The sequence below is a fragment of the Elgaria multicarinata genome, chromosome 6 (genome assembly GCF_023053635.1).
Source record: "Elgaria multicarinata webbii isolate HBS135686 ecotype San Diego chromosome 6, rElgMul1.1.pri, whole genome shotgun sequence".
NCBI lineage: Eukaryota > Metazoa > Chordata > Lepidosauria > Squamata > Anguidae > Elgaria > Elgaria multicarinata.
The window spans coordinates 82,844,198-82,863,491 of NC_086176.1; the positions used below are offsets into that span (position 1 = coordinate 82,844,198).

The following is a 19,294-nucleotide window of genomic DNA, read 5'->3' on the forward strand; positions in this document are numbered from 1 at the left end:
GATACTCCCATGAGTTGAGGCCCAAGGTCACTTTATATGAAGATGGTAGTAATATTAAAATATAAGATCTACAATAAACAGGTGGTATCATCAGGTCAATAGGATTTGTACTAAGAACTCTTGCTTTTTTCTTTTAAATACTCTATGGTTAGGATTTTTATTATATTAACATTGTAACTTCTGCATCAAAGTTGGCAATTAGGAAAGAATGTATACTGGTAAATATAACTTAAACAAAATTGTATATAATTATGTTTTCCCCCATTTTATTTCCTATGCTGACATCAGAGACATAGTCCTGTAAGTATTAAAATATACTTAACTGGCAATATTACAGTTTTTAATGAAGACTTAAATGTGTGGGCTAGTGATTGTAGCTAAGTTTATGTAATGTTTTTGTAGTGGTAATTTGCAATTTACCTAAAGCTGCCAGTTAATCTTGTAGAAAGTTTGCCCTGCAATAACCAGTTCCTTATGTTAGCAACAGGAAAGGCAGTACATCCCTAGCTGTAACACAAGATAGTAAAAGAGGAAGGAAGAGGAATATTTTGATGATTTTCCTTGTTCTAAATTCCCGTTAGGTTGTTGTTTTTGAACCTTTTTGGACCTTGAGTCCATTTAACCCCAAGGTGGGCAACTTGTGTTCCTCTGGATGTTTTGGGCTACAACTCCCTTAACATTGGCTATGCTGACTAGATCTGATGGATCTTGTAGGCTAAAACATCTGGATAGCACAAATTGGCCACCCCTGATTTAACCCCAATCTGCAACAATGGAATCCATTTTTAACCTTTTTTTAGCACCAGAGGTCTGCCGTTTCACTTGCCACATGGCAAGTGTTCTGTCTCCTCCGGCAAGCATGACAAGTTCCAGCTTCCTCCCAGTCTTAAAGCTAGAGAAGGATTGAAGGGGCGGGAGGAATCATCCCTCTAATTGCACTGGACTTCATTGCTTTCCTGGTGCGGCTGAAGCCCAGCAGGGTCAATTTCTGACCCACTCCCCAGCTTGAAGCTGGAGGGCAGTGAGTACCTTCAAAGTGGAAATGCAAAACAACAACCCCCAGCGCTCCTCCCCAGCTCAAAACTGAACTGGCGCTTGTTTTCTTGCTGCACTGTCAAGACAACTCTAAGCCTAGGAGGCAACTGTCCCTGACCTTATATTGCATAAGTTCAAGGGCAAGCAACTTCCACATATTTTGGTTAGCATGCAATAACTCATACCGCAGTTTTAATCGTGTGAATAGGTGCTCTGTATCAATTTCACGTGAGCAGCTATTCTTAATGCAGTGTTATTTTCTTCTCTAGTTCTTGATCCGACATTTATTTTTATGTCAGCTCAGATCAGATTTCTCAGGATAGCTTCACAATTTGGTCTGCTACACAGAGATCTTTTGAAACTGGTTCCACATGGATACTGTTGTAGACATAGGTGATTTTTAATAGTTTGCCCTGTGGAATAGCACCCATTGTTTGGCTTGTCTGACCTTTGCTGGTTTAGAAGCTTCAACTAGCCACTTGTCACTTCAGTCATGAAAAAGAATAGAGGACTGATCTAAGTCACCATGCTGCAGCAGTTTCAGGCAGCCTCCCTGGGATGGTCATATTTTGAGAAGCTATTGTCAATTAATTACAGGACTTCTCTAACTCATGTTGCTACCTGTGTCTACCAGTTATATTGCCTTTTTAGAGTTGGTAAGCCTAATAGTAGATGTTATGAACTTGTCTTCATCTGCAGCCTCTCACTTACTTAAAAAAAAAAAGTTCACTAAGCACTGTTTGTTTTTGTTGTCTTTCGTTTAGGCACAAATGAACCGGAACTTATCTAGTAAGTTTATGTCCAACGTCAGATATTTCTTACATTTATATTAGATTTAAACTTCTTGTTTATGAAAGTGTGCTTGTTCAATCAAATGTTTCTTGTAAATAAAAGATATATATGGCATGATTCTAAATCAGGTTCTTTTGTTTTGTATTTGAGGATTTTAAAAAATGTGATGAAGCCAGGCCCTCACCACACACACACACACACACACTCAAATCCCCTACTTGCAACGTCTATCTATTTTCTGGACATTGTCCAAAATATTTCCATAATATTGATTAATAAAATGCCCATGTGCTTTAAGACACAATTTCTAGTGTCATGAAAGATTATGACTTTAAAAATTGTATCACACATTGAGTCTTAATGATTGTATGCTGGCTTTAGGAAAAGAGATTTCCCTCCAGTTTATGAAGATTTAGTCATTTCTGTAGTACCTCTGGCATGGAAAGAGCTGTAAAATATCCTGTCGATCATTCCAGCAATCTTGTACAATATGGTGATACTTTGTGGATATTGCAAAAGGACGAAGTCATTTTCACTGAAGATATATATATATATATATATATATATATATATATATATATTAATGAAAGATGGGAGGAAGCCTACCCATTTTAAATCTGTATTCCTATTTACTGAGAGGTAGTGTTCAGTTCTAGCTTCTATGTCTTTAAAAGAGACCGTTCTTTTAGGGCCAGACTAGACAAGACATCTCCTGAAAATGGGCTAAAAAGCAACCATTGATGGTGCATCATTTAGGTCAGTGCAGCCTGGGGTAGAGGGGGAGGGTAATCTTTTTTTTTCAGTGCCATTTCCAGCTGCTACTATCTCATATGAGCAGCTGCACAAGTTTTCCCTGATGGGGCAAGTAGCAGCTAGGAGGGTGATTTTAATTGGGGAAATGGCATGGGGGAAGAGGTTAAAACCTAATCACGAGAAAGAGCCTTCCCTCTTCTCTCCCCAGCCCCCAAAATATGTTCATGAAGGTTGTGGGGTGGAGAGAAAGATGCTTGGGAATGGTGTGGGAAAGGTTGAGAGGGGAATTGGTTGAAATTGCACTTCCTTTACATGAACAGAGGAGCAACCTAGGATCCGATTCATAATTTGAAAAAGAAGTACATAAACAGCTGCCAACAAAACTACACCTGGCAAACTAATGTTATTTTCAGTTATCTATTATGTAGTTTTATACCCCACTTTTACAGTGGAGTTCTCATAGGAAGTGCACAACATTAATAACAAAGTGAATACATTAAATGCATACATTTTAAAATCAAATCGAACCAGCCTGTTGGAGCAAGAACTCCTTCCATGGGGCAGTTGGTGTTAAATGCCCCTGGGGTGAGGGAGGGGACAGTCCAGCTGGAGCAGGAGCAGGCATCTTCAATGCATCCCTCTCTTTCCTGGAATCCTTCCCACATGGCAATTCGTATTAGATTTGAAGCACATATGAGGAAAATGTGGCAAAAGCAGATGATTGCTATCGTATTGCATGTCCATTTCACTTCAGCATTTATTTGTGTTACTTTATATTGCCACTTTACCAGTTCAAATTGTGTTTTTATAAAAACCATGCTCATTTTGTTAATTTAATATCATAGCTTTCAACTGTCACAATATATCTTTTTGATTAGGTGAAGAATTAACAAAATCAAAGCTTTCTACTTCATCTAATGAGTAAGTTTCATCTTTGACATTTATTTTTATTTGAAAGTCACTGAATTTATTTTTGCAGTTCTCCCCACCCTCCCACCCCATATTTCTAAGTCCAGTACTGGATTCAGATGTTGCAGCTAAGGCTTTGGCATCTGGGGATTCAAGTTAATTTCTCAGTTTTTAAATGAATTTCTTTCTTCATTCTGACTGCTTCCCTTCTCTCTTTTTGCTTATTTGTGCTCATATCAGAATATATCTTTGTCACTAAAATCATTGACATTCATACTTTATTACCACCTATACCATAAATCTAGTGCATATATCTTTGCACTGAAAAGCACCTGATATTTGTAAAAATGTATCTGCTTATATTTAATCATAATACTGTAAATATAAATAAATTTCTTGACTTCATAAGTGAAAAGATCATTTATCATTCATAAGTAAAAATACCTTGCCTTGAGGTCAGCCCATGTTCTCCAAGGCCATGAAGGAAAATTAGCATGGCTGAATGCCAAGTTTGAAAATAATCAATTTACTTCTTCATGGTCTCTATCCAGTCCCAAATAAGTGCTGTACTTACTTCGGAACTTTCTAAAACTAGGTTAGCATTTTTTGGATGACTTTTCCCCACCCTCAGTACACACCCTCAAGGGAGCATGACTCCTGCCTTCCCTCTCAGTTGTTTTCTAAAAACGGAGATCCTTGATGTCTCTTGGCTGCTCCATATACCCAAGGAGCAAATCTGGTCTTGTCTCTGCCTGCTATGTTAGTTCTCATTATCAAACGTCTTGTTGTCAAACTTGGAGGTGCCTAAGAGAAAAATGAGAGACTATCCATTTTTTTACTCTCTCCTCCTGGAGAGACTCACCCTACTCAGTCTGTCCATTTGTTGGATGCACCATTACTGGGTCCCAAACAGGATGAATCTCATATTCAACCATTGGTGGCTGAAGAAATTGAAATAATTAGATCCACCTTGGAAGGGGAAAATAGAGACCATACTTTTTTAAAATATATATATATATATTTAATTATTTTATTAACAAATAGTACAACATAAAAACACACCTGACATCAAGCGTGAAATAACCTATCAACAAATACCTGCATGTAGCGATACAGATATATAAAACTGTAGGGCTAAACTTTCTCTTGGGGATCTACCAATCTAGGTTTAGCTTGGGAGTATTCATTAAGAGGTCATACTCTTGATCATTCCATACCAACCAGTGTCCCACAAAGTGGGCCGGTTCGCATGATCAAAGAGTCCACCATGCCTTATTTAGAGGCCCTGATTTTGCTTTAAAGTGATCCCAACCAGTGCGTGCTGGGGGCTATTTCGAATATTTATGCCGGAGCTGCAGCTTGTTATGTCGTCCAATCCCCGACGGTTGGAGTTGTGTGTGGGATAAACAACTTTTGCATAACCCATGGTCTGTTGTCAACCTCAGTAAAGCGGACTTCTATTACGGTAACAAGCTTGTGCACAAATGTTTTTGGTGATGATCTACTTTGCCATGAAGAGAGATCAAATATCTGAAAAGTCTTGATGATAGCTAGGAATGTGAATGTTCTGATGTGCATCCTCAGTTCTGCTAGTAGCTGGTGACGTAGAACAACAAAGCGATGTAAAGTTAAAATTAGTGGCCCATGATATCCAGCCTTCTACCTTCACAATCAGTGGGTGCAGAATGACCCAACTTCAACAGTGGAGTTGGGTGAAGGGTGCTTTCTCTGAAAGTTGCCTGTGACTTGCACTGGCAAGTTTTGTATATGGTTTATGCTGTCATAGTATATCTTAGCATGTAAATACTTTCAATATTTTACAGTGAGTAGTAGCTGCAATTAATTGTTTCAGGATCATAACTTCCTTTAAAAAGAGTAAAATACCTTATACATGTGATATTTCTGAGTTGTCCCAAAAGGAAAAGAGAAGTCAGGATGCAGACAGCGGTCCCCGCCCTGGAATTTCTCAGTTCCGTCCCTAGTAATTACGATTTCTGATGAGTTGGTAGTATATGATGGCCAACATAGAAAGGAATGTAAGCTCAGCAATCTCTTAGAATGGGCTGTTAATTTACCAAAATTCCAAGTTATGGCCTGGAGTAATATCTTTATTTCATTTCTTTTGTCTGTAAACAATAGATTTCCTTTAAGTTCCAAAAACAAAATACATGACTATTTCATATCTGAATTTAATTCTTTTAACCACTGTTATTTTGGGGCTAGCTCAACCATAAACTGCTTTGAATTCTATTCACTCCCCAAAACATTTAATCTCTTCTTTACTCATTTATATCATACGCAGAAAATGTTAACAAGACTATCTTTGCTACCTAACTAGGTAGCTTTCCTCTGTGGTTCTTATCTGAATCCTATGTTGTTGTTTTTCTTGGGCATTGGTGGAGAAAAAAAAATCAACCTGTATGTCACTTGGGTTAAAATGGTAGGCTGAGTTCAGAGATGAAAAATACAGTAAATGTAGTGTAAGTCAAACAGAAGGAATACATCTGCTAGAATCAAAATGATTTCAACTCATATTCTTTATCTTTTATAAAGGATATAGGCAACAATATATTTAGTCATGACATTAGGTTTGTTACACATGGTGTTACAAGATTCTTGCAAGCTTCAGAAAGGCACAGGATGCCAGAATAAAAATGCTTAAACAAGAGTGCAAATATATCTGGAGCAAAAATAAATCTAGTAAGAACAAGAAAAGTGATACTGAGTCCACTATTCTCTAATATCCATGACACATGAAGAGTTATTTTTTAATGAAAACATTCATATCCAAGTGAAAGCACTTTAATAACATGTATTTAAACAAATGTATGATTTATATTCATTTTCTGATGAACCTACAAATTAGGAAGGGGAACAATGACCTCTTGGCATGGGATCCACTCTTTAGACATTCTGGTGACTCATCCTCCCTGACCTCAACAATGTCTTCCTCATCATCAGGTAATACTTTTGTTCCTCAAAAAAGTTTGTAAGTGTGCTTTTATTTATTTATTTATTAGTGAAAACCGTCAGTTACTGCCATGAAAATAGGATTTATAAATATATAGTTACAGTAATGCCCATTGATAAATAGTAGTGTAGCCACCTCTTTGCGTTCAGCCAAGGAAGGGTAGGTCCAGCGTATAGAATTCATGTACTGTGATTTTCGAATAGATAATTTAACTCATAATTTCTGACTTTATAACAATTATTTTTATATCTAAAAGGCTTTATGTACTGGCATTTTATCTCTAGTCTATCAGCAGGGATATTCAGCTTGTGAGAGAAATTTCTACTTTCTTAAAAACATTGCTTATTCTTGACTGGATGGGTCTTTGATTTTTTCATACACCTGGAGCTCCCGTAAGGATATCTAAGGCAATGAATAATCAAAGGAACGTGAAATAACAATATATGTTTGCAAGTCTTTATGTTAAATTGGTAAAATAAAAAATACTGGCCAGAATCCACTGTCCTGCTCCGTGGACAAGTGGAAAGCACTTCCATGTGTGCATAGGCAAGGGGTTGTGGTTGATATCCAATGACAACATGCGTGGTATCATTTTTGGCCATTCCAAACTGTTCCTGACAAGGGTGGGTAGGAGGTGGATTAAAGCCCTCGTGCTCAGATACCCTTCATGGCACTTTGGGAACTTGCCATGATGCTAAAACATTAGGAAGTTTTATATGAACCAGCAAGTATGGAAGAAAAAACAGAATTTAGATAGACCTTTGGTTTTGCTTATTGATTACCTTAAACAGATTGAATTGTGTTAAATTTGAGATTTTCAGAATCCCACAGAAGGAAGTCAAACCAATTTCAAGGTTTTCAAATTTCAAATTGAAATTTCTTCAACACTTTTGAAAATCACACTTTTGAAGCAATGGCATTCTAGAATCATAGTTTAAAACAAATACAAACTCTAGTTGTACTTTGAATAGTGCTTTCCTTTGTTTTATTTATTTCGATGTATAGTCTGCCACACCCTAAAAACTCAGGGCAGATAATAACTAAAGCATAAAATGTAAAGAGTGGTATGTTCTTGCCTCAATCCAGCAAGGGAGACTCATTCATGGAAGTAGGCTTTTATATTCAGGATTCCCTTGTAGGTGTCTATATTGATGACTTCTCTCCTTTTGTACTTCAGAGTGTGGATGGGGATACATGTTGCAATGTAGGTTTGGGGTGTGTATATCAATTGCGGTTTCAGGCTGCTAGTCAAGCACACATGTTGACCCTGACTCCTATTTTTTTCTGTATTTGTAGATTTGTGCTAGAAACAAATACCTTGAGCTTTTGGTTTTTATTCCTGATACAGCAGAGTACTATGGGTGCTTCTCTTTTCTTCTCATATAGATGTATATTTTAAAAATACTCAATATGTTAATTATTTTTGAAACATTAAAGTAGCTCACGAAAGTAATTTACTGAACTTGGCTCAGTCATTTACACTTGCCCAGACTTAAAGGGTAATGAGAAGTTTTCAATCTGAGTGTGTCAGACACATTGGATTCGAATTTATAGAAGGTCAAACATCATAAATAATAATAATAATAATAATAACAGTAATAACATTTCTATATTGACCTGTAGCCAAAGCTCTCTGAGACATTTTCAAATGAGTAAAAGCTTAAAAATACAATATTAAAAACATAGGGTGATTAAGGGCCAAATGATACATTATGTGGGAGATCTGTGTTTAGATGTCACAATATCTTTTTCCCCCCTAAAGCTACTGGGGGCCCTGATAGACCTGTGGGGTTTTTTTTAATCTTTTTATTTGTGACACAAAGGTCACAAATGGAGCTGCAGTTAACTGTTCCCCTCTGTGCCAGTTCCCCAGTGTAAAGCACCCGCTGGGAACCGCTAGGTGTAAACATACAGGCACTTGTATGCCCCCATATGTATTCCCCTGCGCAGCTAACAGCAGCTCCTGTGGAAACAGTTTGCACTGGGGAATCAGCCTGAGGGAAAAGGAGTAACTCTCCTCCAAATTGGGGGCTCTACCATGGTTTGCTTTTAGGAAAAGAAAGAACTGGGTGATCCAATCATAGATTTGAACCTAAGCAATACAATGAAGAAACTATATGTGGCTGTTATTAGAAATGTCAGTTTATCTGAAAAATAATCAGGCTAAATTCCGCTTTTTTCTGAATGGTGTAAGTATTGCTAGGAAAAGTAATATTACTATTTATAAGCAAAGTATAGAATTTCTGACAATTCATAAGCTTAAGAATACTGCCATTTCTAGTGCTACCTTTTAGAATGGTGACCATATGTTTGTTACTACTTAACCACCAATGGTTAATATGATTAAACAGTATTTTAATTCAGCAGTTTCTATTGTCTCTTTAAAAGTACTTTTAAACTAGTTTTGTATTCTAATAATTAGTGTGCCAGAGTACTTTATTGCCAGTGCAGTACAAGTATACTAATATCTCATTATTGCTTTCCAGCAAGACCAACGACCCCTCTTTCTGTAGGTACCTTAGTGCCTCCCCCAAGACCAACTTCCAGACCAAAGTTGCCTACAGGGAAACTCAGTGGAATTAATGAAATTGTAGGTGCATTCTGGTTTTAGTTATCTTTATATCTAATTATAGGAGTGCCAATTGTACACATTAATGCATTTGAATTTTGTTTTAAGCCAAGGCCATTTAGCCCTCCTTTGACCTCCAATTCCAGCCCACCTCCTTCAGCTCCTTTGGCACGTGCAGAAAGTTCCTCCTCAATATCATCTTCTACTTCACTAAGTGCAGCAAATACTCCCACAGTTGGTAAGTCGCAATCTGTCAGTAACACCACAGTAGCATCTAAATGTTATATAGCTTTTGAAAGCAGGATATACATGCTAATTATAAATCTATAAGATATGTGAAAGAAATTGTTCACTTAAAGAATTTGAGTTAGATACTTTGAAAGGTATCTCCTTACCATATTACAAGATAATTGTGTCAGCACCATGCACACACAATAGCACTTACATGCTTGGAATGATAGGATCCATTTAGCAGGATTTTGGGACACCGCCCGCAAATTTATTTTATTTATCCTTCAAATGGAATAGTTACATGATAAAAGCCCATAAGGCTGCCATTCACTGGGCTGTTTTTTCACATATTGCCCCTCCATTGGGAGATGAGAGGGCGGAGCAGGGCCTTCCCACCAGCCTAAGCAGTCTCCTTAATTTCTTTTTATTTTCTCCCTCTTCCCTCCCCATACACTTTTCCTTGTGTGTCATGTCTTTTTAGAATGTAAGCCTGAGGGTAGGGACTGTCTTCTTTATTGATACATTGTAAGCCGCTCCTTGGCTGAGGTGCGGGATAAAAATACTCTAAATAAATAAATATAAATATTTGTGGCAAGTCATGGATTAATTAATTAATTAATTAATTAATTAGCTCATGTTTTGCCATGGCACATGCCAGGCATGTTCCGGAGCTTTTTGAACATTTAGTCCCTGATTCAGCTAATCAGGGGTTGCTATGTGGCATCCGAATCCGGACTCTATAGTTTAATGGTGGGCTAAGCAACCCACAGTTAACCTAACTATGAATTGTAGGTTAATTCATACAAGTATACAGTACATATCCTTTGATATGTTTTTATACGTTTGTAATATCTTTCTAGTGCAATATCTTAAAATCTGCATTGCCTAATATATGTTCTTTAAAATTTATTAGATTTCAAGTTAATAGTAATTGTCTAGTTATAGCTGAAGTCACACATATTTGAAGTGCTATTATTGGAAATGAAGCTAATAAACTATATGTATTCTAGGAATTTCACGTGGCCCTAGCCCTGTCAGCCTTGGAAACCAGGATACATTGCCTGTTGCAGTAGCCCTTACTGAGTCTGTTAATGCTTACTTCAAAGGAGCAGATCCCACAAAGTTAGTGAAGTAATTATTTGTTTTGAATTACTGGTGAAAGTATAAATCATGTTCTTGGACAACTACTGTGTCTTGAGCTCGCATCAATGTTGCTGTACCTGTAGTTGCATCGTACTTGCTACTTCATTCTGTAGGCCAACTTTTTTTGGACCTGTGGGCACATTTGGGAATCCAAGAAACTGCTGTGGGCACCACCACAAAATGTCTCCCATGGGGAATGTGGCTAGACACATAATAGCTGCCACTGGGACCTGGCTAGTCAAAAGATAATTCACTCAAGAAATTGAGTTCAAGCACAGGTAAAGGCTGGGAGGGAGGGAGAAACAGTGAGATAAAGGTGTGAGTGGGAGAGAGAGCAAGGCTAAGGGCTAGGAAGGGAGATAGAGAGAAGCCTAGGGGCAGGATTGTGAGAGTAATAGTGAGGAAAGGGGTTGGGGAGAGAGAAATAGCAAGGCTAGAGGTTAGAAGTGGATAAAGAGAGATCAAGGGGGAAAAGTATGTGTGGGCAAGAAGAAGTTTGAGCAGGATCAGGAAGCAACTCTTTCCTCTTTTGTTTCCTGCCCTCTGAAAAACTGATCAGGTTTAGGATCCGGCAGGTTCAAGAACAAGAAGGAGAATCTTACACCCTAATATTTTCCTAGGTTTTAATTAAAAATAATTTTTTGAAGGGGGAGGGGAGTGGGAAAATTGTGGTTGCTATTGAGTTCCCTGTGGTTGCTGCATTTTTTTGAGACCCATGTGTCTTTCAGCTTGATTTTCAACAATTTTTTTATTTATTTATTTGGTTATTTGGTTCTGTGGGTTGGATCTCAAGAAGAGTACAGGTCAGCAGAACCTAGTTCCATCCCTTCTCTGACATCCATCCTTCCCCTCCAATCTGAATAGCCTGTCCTGAGGATTGGGGGCCCTTCTGAATGGGGGTGGATCCCCCAAAATTGATGGAGGTAAACTCTGTGAATGCTGCCCCAGCCACATCCAAAAAAGATGACATCTGGAGTAGGGTTTTTCTGACTGTTCTTAAAATTTAAGAAGATGGAATTCATAAGGCACTCTCTTAAGTTACTCAGGACTTTTCACTGTTCGGGTTACGTGTTGCAGACTCAGGTATTTTTAAAATCATGTTTTAAATTAGCCAGTGTAGAGAACGTCCCATTGAACTCAGTGGGCTATTCATATGACACAACAGCCCACCATTGTTTAATTAACTCATGATGAGGCTGTGGCACATGCAGTTGCCATATTGAATATGCTGCCCTTGCTCAGGGGGATTATCTTGTCATGCGAACATAGGATTATATGAGGGTTAAATACCCATGGTCTATTTTACAGTTATGCATTGGTTGTTTAACCTTCGCATAACCCACACTCATCAGGTTCACACAACATGACAATCTAGGCACTGTGGTTTGTCCAGATCCAGTCAGTGGGACTTACTTTTGAAGAGGTATGTATGGTATTGCGCTATTAGTAAATTAAGAGTCAGCTAATAATTATTTACAGTTAATACATGTTCTAAAGCCAATCACACACATTTTATTGAATGTAAAGTGCGCTAAATGACTTGTAAAAGTAATGTCTGTATTTTTGCATCTTTCTCTAGATGTATTGTGAAGATCACTGGTGATATGACAGTCTCATTCCCAAGTGGAATTATTAAAGTCTTCACCAGCAATCCATCCCCAGCTGTGCTGTGCTTCAGGGTAAAAAACACAAGCAAACTAGAGCAGATTCTTCCAAATGCACAACTTGTATACAGGTTTTGTATTTTTTTTTAATCTAATAGAAAATCATGTGTTTTGTTGCATTACTATCTTCTGTATATACCTTCTTGCACTCTAGAGCTCTGTTCACCATGTAAAATTATTTTAGTAAGATGTATATTTTGTGCTTGTTTTCTTTTTCAGCATGCTCGTTTCAATTCTAGTATTTATGGATTAATCTTTTTATTAGAGAATGTTTGGCTTCAAAAGCAAAGAGAAAGGAAAGCAGCACATATCCTTCCCTGGGAGACTTGGGTACATGTGTAGGAGAGTTTGGTGGGCAACAATAACAACTTGTGTATAATAGGACATGCAGGTCCTTTCTGGGGTGAAGAACTGAAAAGCTCTAAGGATCCAGATCAGGGTAGTAAATGTCCAAAGATAGAGACTGGGATCAGGCCAGTCTTTTCCCACTGATTGCAACTCCTGATTATGGGTCCTCAACAGTAGAATTACTTCTCACTAACTCCAGAAGAGAGTTTATTTGGTACAGAGTCTGCGGTTAGGGAGCAGGACAATGCTCGGGGTTTTCTTGTGAGAAGTAGTGGTGCATTCTTCATTTGTCTCCAACATCTCAGCTGTAAACTTCCATATTTCCATTGGAGTTCTACTACAACTACCCAAATAGCTTAATTTTAAACCCTATAAATAAGTGTCAAGTGCCATGATACAGCCTTTTTTTCTTTTTTGCCAAAAACAAATTGCACTTGCATGCTGATCCTGGCTTATGAAAAGAAAAGCATAAACAAAAAGTGAAAATTACAGTTGAGTTACATGAAAAGGGACGTAATTAAGAAGCTTATCAGAACTGCATATTTTTCTGTATTTATAATCAGTTTGCTTGGGCCCAATTAATGAAATGGCCACTAACTCCATATGTCATACTGTTCGTACACAGTGGCTTACCATGTACATAACTACTACAATGTTGTTTGTGTCCACATTGCTACAAAACATCCTATTGTCTGTAGTGGCATGGATAACCATTGCACAAGTTGCAATGGTAAATTGCTTCTACTGTATGATGAACTTTATATCCTGTTTAGGAGCACTTTTGAGGCAAGATCTTGGGTAATGTTTGGTTGGTGGGCTGCCCACTGGGTTTTCCTATCAGCACAGTAGTTCTCAATTATTTTCATGGATGACGGATGTGTCTTTATCCTGGGATTCTTGTTCTCTGCCCTTTTCTTTACAATAGATGGGAATGTCCAGCTACCTTGTACTGCAGCCACTATGTAAGATGAAACATTGACTTCAAATTCGTAGAGGTGATAAAGTGCCACAGAGTTTTTACCATTGTACATGAAAATAATTATACACTTACTTAAATTCACTATCCACCTTCATTATCAAATATGAAAAGTTTGCAAACATATAATACTTAACATTTATATAGTTCTTCTTCAGGTCTCTATGCATCACACATATGGGCTCTGTGCCCGCGCTGAGACCCGAACCAGAACCTCCAATAGCTTAAAATAACGTTTTAGGCGGGAACCATTATTATTATTTATTTATTTATTTATTTATTTATTTATATAGCACCATCAATGTACATGGTGCTGTACAGAGTAAAACAGTAAATCGCAAGACCCTGCCGCATAGGCTTACAATCTAATAAAATCATAGTAAAGTAATAAGGAGGGGAAGAGAATGTAAACAGGCACTGGGTAGGGTAAACAGGCACAGGGTAGGGTAAAACTAACAGTGTAACAGTGTAAAGTCCAAACAACATAAAAACCACTACTGCGCATGTGCATGTGGTTCCCGCCTAAACCTCAGTTCTTCGTCGTCCGCCATTGTGGCTAGACATACGAATCAACCTCCTTAGCGTTTTTCCTCAACTACTGAGTATACTTACCTCTTTTTCTTCTTCTAGTTAGTCTTGTTGCTTCTTATCTTCGGGTTTTTTTCTTCTCTCTAAAAAAATAAAAAATACAAAAAAATTTAAACTATAGTTAGATTTTTGTATTGTTACTGTCAGCGATCTTCGGTCACTAGCGGCCTTGGGCATATCAGCTGCTGCAGTAAACTCCCACCAACAGACGGACACTCACTTTGTGTACTCTGTTTAGACGAGGGACACGTTGTGGAAACCTGCCATCACTGTATGTCTTTTACAAAGCAGACGCGTAAAAATAGAGCTGATCGCCTGAAGGCCATTCTGTGGGAGAAATTCCTCAAGGCCACCGATACCCCTCGACAAAAACAAACGGAAAAACCAACATCTGCGAAGATGCATAGCCAGAAAAGATTGACTGAGGATCAGAGCTCTGACATTCAATCGTTTGTCATCTCTGAGATGACCATTTATTTATTTATTTAATTAATTACATTTATATACCGCCCCACAGCCGAAGCTCTCTGGGCGGTTTACAACATTTAAAAATAGTAAACATAAAAAGTATACAATTTAAAAAAAAAACATGTGCAGAAAATAGGGCTGAGATACCCTTCACGCCTGGCCGATCCTTGGCAGTATCCGTGGCCAAGAAAATATCTAAGAAGGCCCGTACGCCGAAGTCTTCCAACATTCATAAGAAAAAGAAGAAGAGAAGGGACTCTAACAAGTCTCCCTCCGCAAAGGATATGCCGGCACCGATCGCATCGATACCGAAGCCATCGAGATTGAAGCCGCCCTCTGTACCGACACTATCGTTACGAACCGCTTCGGTACCGAGTCAGTCCAACCCGAGGCCACCTTCCGTGTCAAGACCTATAGAGTCTATCTCAGAGGGCGAAATAAGGGACTCGACTCCTCGGTCTGAACAACATGAACCACCGCCTATACAACAAGATCCGATTGACACAATCAGGTCTTCCAGGCAGTCACTGCCACCACCTTCTCCAGCCAGGTTCTAGTCCCCTCAACCACCGACGTATAGGGAATGCCTATACACCTCTGTCACACAGAGGAGGGCCAGGATCTCTTCTCGATCCTCCCAGAGTGCAGGACACAGAATAACGGGCTCAAGTTAAAGGAAGCCAGATTCCAGCTGGACATCAGGAAAAATTTCCTGACTGTTAGAGCAGTACGACAATGGAATCAGTTACCTAGGGAGGTTGTGGGCTCTCCCACACTAGAGGCATTCAAGAGGCAGCTGAACAACCATCTGTCAGGGATGCTTTAGGGTGGATTCCTGCATTGAGCAGGGGGTTGGACTCGATGGCCTTGTAGGCCCCTTCCAACTCTGCTATTCTATGATTTATTTATTTATTTATTTATTTATTTATTTATTTATTTATCATATTTATACCCTGCTCCTCAGCCAAAAAAAGGCTCTCGGAGCGGCTTACACTTAGCAAAAAAGACAGTCCCTTCCCTCAGGCTTACAGTCTAATAAAGACATGACACACAAGGAAAAGGAGTACAGGAGGGAAGAGGTAAAGAGAGAGAGAAATTAAGTGGACTGGGAAAAGGGCTGATGGGATTGTCCTGCTCCCGAAGGAGGGGAGTCCAACTGGAGCAGGCCCCGATGTTTCCTCGACCTGCTCCTGTCCCCTCGGTCCTTCTTCTTCCCCACAGGGCCAAGATGGCAGTTTGCTCTGTGGGGGTGGGGGAAGAGTCCAACAGGAGCAGGCCCCGATGTTTCCTCGGCCTGCTCCTGTCCCCTCGGTCTTTCTTCTTCCCCACAGGGCCAAGATGGCAGTTTGCCTTGTGGGGGTGGGGGAAGAGTCCAACAGGAGCAGGCCCGATGTTTCCTCGGCCTGCTCCTGTCCCCTTGGTCTTTCTTCTATGAATCTTCATATGATTCTATGATTCTTTGATGTTTTTTCTCTTGCACCTTTTTAAGTGGTGTATTCTTTGATGTTTCGTAAATTATTTTGTCTTATCTGTATTATGTTTATGGGGCCACAATGTCGGACTCCTGTAAACTGAGGTATAGGTGGGAACCGCATGCACATGCGCAGTAGCGTTGGGGGACGGTTCCCACCTAAAATGTTATATTAAGCTATTGGAGGTTCTGGTTCGGGTCTCAGCATGGGCGCAGAGCCCATATGTGTGAATGCATAGATGACTACTCGAAAAACTACAGTTACAGGTAAGCAACCTGCATTTTCAAACAACTCAACAGGTTTTAACCTCCTATCTGTAGAATTAGTTCTAAGGAGATGATAAAAATAAATGTGTTCCTAATTTAAACATTTCCAGTATATTAGAGAAGCTAAAGCCTGTATCTTCACTTCTGTTTTTTGCACGCAGTGATCCATCACAAAGTGATTCCAATACAAAGGATTTTTGGATGGACATGCAAGCTGTCACAGTCTACCTCAAGAAGCTATCAGAGCAGAATCCTTCTGCCTCTTACTATAACGTAGACGTTCTAAAGTATCAGGTAATAACATTTTTATTATAATGTAACATTTCTGATTGTTGTGTAAAACCCAGCACAACATTGGGATTTGATAGTCTTATGTATTTGAAAATAAAACTAAGCACATTTATTTATATCTCTGGGCAGAGATAGTAGTTATCCATGATCTGGTAAGCTCCCATTGTACATGGGACTACCATTGAAAGCAGTTCAGAAACTTCAGTTAGTCACAGGCTACGTTTGGACAACGCAATAGTCAATGGTGGGTTAACAGTCACTCCACAGTTGATTATTGAGAGGTACTCCCCACACAACATGATTATAATCAACCGTAGTGTGGATTAAGACAGCTTTGAGTTGACTATTAGTCAACAGTGTGTTTGAATGATACATCCCCTGCCTCTCCCCGCTCAGTCCTGTTGGTATCCCATCAGCCATTGTGAGTTCTGTCAACTGAACTAGAACAGTAGCCAGCGCTTTGGTCGCTCTTCACAGGAACTCTGTCGTCGCTGAAAATAACGAACTGTGTGCGATGAAATAGTCAACAGTGCCTGACGCATGACACAATAACCAACAGTAGTTCAAATAATCAACTCTGCACAGTGTTGGTTATTTGTGCTGAATAACCAACCATGGTGTGAAGAAGTCTCGACAGATGACACAATAACCGATTGTTGAGTATTTAACCAACCATTGGTTATCATGTTGTCTGAACCCAGTCACAGAGTTGCTAGGTTACTAACTGGGACTGGCCAACACAATCACGTGACACCAGTGTTTTGTCGGTGGCTTCCAGTACGTTTCAAAGCCCAAATCACAGTATTGGTATTTTGAAGCCTTAAATGGCTTGGGGCTAGAGTATCTAAAGGAATATCTCCTCCCGTGTGTACCTGCCCAGGCCCTTAGGTCATCTTTGCGGGTTCTCCTCCAGGTGACCCTGTCAGATGAAGTTAGTCAAAGCGCTGATATTGGTGGTGACCTGCTTAAGGGATGTCCACCCCAAAAAGACTTGCCTAGCCCCTAAATAGTTACCTTTCCAGCACTGGGCAAGCATTTTAACTGCTTTTATGTATTTTATTTTGTATTGTTATTCCCTGTGTTGATTTTATTTATTGTATACTGTTAATATTCAACTTTTGTTATGGGACCAACTAAAAATATAACAAATAATTCATTATTGGTTCATTTTCAAAGGTATCTTCAAATGGCATCCAGTCTACACCTCTGAATCTTGCCACATACTGGAAGTGCAATGCTAGCACTACTGATGTAAGAGTAGATTACAGATATAACCCAGCATCTATGGCAGTGCCAAGTATGCTCTCTAACATACAGGTCATGGTTCCAGTCGATGGAGGCGTAATGAATATGCAATCACTTCCACCAGCAAAATGGTATTTTTTTAAAAAAAATTGATACTGCATGAAATTCATTCCAGTGTGCTGCTACTTGTTATACTATCTTCTAAAAACATTTGTGAAAAGCAATTCTAACTTTAGCAGTGTATCTCTTTTATTTATTTTTAATGTTAAGCCTATGGATCTGATATTATGTGCTACATTTAAAAATTCCTTCTATGCTCCTCCCAAAAGGTAATATAAGCATTTAAATAGGGGAACTAGTCCTATACTACAATTCTGTATTAAACCAATGAATTTTTCAAGGTATTTCGACTACAGCATTTCTGAGGAAGAGCTTCATCCTTTCTTCATTCTGTCCAACATCTAGCACACTTTTTGGTAAAAATGCAAGTTTGTACATTAATTTATTTGATTTGTACCCCACCTTTTTACAAAAATGTAGTCTCAAGATGGTTAAGTTAAAGCTAATACAAAGATTAAAATAAGCTAATGGATGCATTCAAGCCTCAAATACATGGAGAATCAACAATAGTTATATATCCATAGGACTGCCTTTGAAAACTGGAAACTTCAAGTGGTCCAGAATGCTGCAGCTAACTGTTGATGGAGCCGATTACTTGAACTGTGTTGCAATAAAAGCTTCAGTAGCTTCTGGTCTTTTTCCAGGCACAATTCAAAGTGCAGGTTACAAACTATTAAGATCTATATGGGATCCAGCTATCTGAAAGATGGCTGTCTTTCATACAAGGTTGTTAAGATTTTCAGGGGAGACCCTTCCGTTGGTATTGCCACCATCAGAGGCATATTTGGTGGTAGCTTGAGAGAGGACCTTCTTGGCGGCTGCTCCCAGGCTTTGGAACTCCCAGCTAAGAGAGGCTGGGTTAGCTCCTTCTGCTAGCAGGCAAATACGTTTTTATTCAAGCACACTTTTGGCATGTTGGGTTGGGTAGTTTTTATTGTTTATTTTTTAATTGTGTTTTTTAATGTATTTGTTTTTATGATAGTTTTGATCTTATTGTTATATGTCTTGAGTGCCATTTCCTGGTTAAAAAGCAGTGTGTAAATTAAATAAATGAATAAGTATCTGTTGTTAGTAACTAACATTTGATGGGGACTATGTTTTGAACCGAGCAAGAGCTTGAAGGGCCAGCAATATTGGCTTTGCCCACTTAGGGCAAAGCTAGATGTGACAGTGGACATTCCATGTGTTCAAACATGAATTGTTTAAATTGTGTAGTAAGGAGGGATAGGATCCAAGACTAAAAGCAAATAGTTCATATTTGTAGGACGCTCTGATCCCTCCCCTTCCTCGGTTACACTTATCTATCAGCAGCCCCTCTAGGTCCCAGCAAACCATTAGAAAAGCCTTCAGGAGTGAAGCTGGAGGGAGCAGAAGGTTCTGCACGTCTTGTGCACCTCTTTTGCTTTTAATAATGGATTCCTACACCCATCTTTCTGCTGGAACTGGGACAGTC

The 19,294-nt window shown here is 39.0% G+C and overlaps 1 protein-coding gene across 2 annotated transcripts in view; it reads left to right on the forward strand.

Annotated features, from left to right (window-relative positions):
* The window catches only part of FCHO2 (FCH and mu domain containing endocytic adaptor 2), a 76,113-nt gene that overhangs the window by 50,900 nt on the left and 5,919 nt on the right, over positions 1–19,294 (forward strand). The window contains exons 14-23 of one of the 2 annotated variants that reach the window (XM_063127930.1): positions 289–300; positions 1,800–1,824; positions 3,459–3,501; positions 6,356–6,450; positions 8,947–9,050; positions 9,138–9,267; positions 10,271–10,382; positions 11,983–12,138; positions 16,347–16,479; positions 17,653–17,852. In XM_063127930.1, coding sequence (XP_062984000.1) covers positions 289–300; positions 1,800–1,824; positions 3,459–3,501; positions 6,356–6,450; positions 8,947–9,050; positions 9,138–9,267; positions 10,271–10,382; positions 11,983–12,138; positions 16,347–16,479; positions 17,653–17,852 — 1,010 coding nt within the window. The remainder of the gene's footprint in view (positions 1–288; positions 301–1,799; positions 1,825–3,458; positions 3,502–6,355; positions 6,451–8,946; positions 9,051–9,137; positions 9,268–10,270; positions 10,383–11,982; positions 12,139–16,346; positions 16,480–17,652; positions 17,853–19,294) is intronic. The other variant, XM_063127931.1, reaches the window with a different exon arrangement.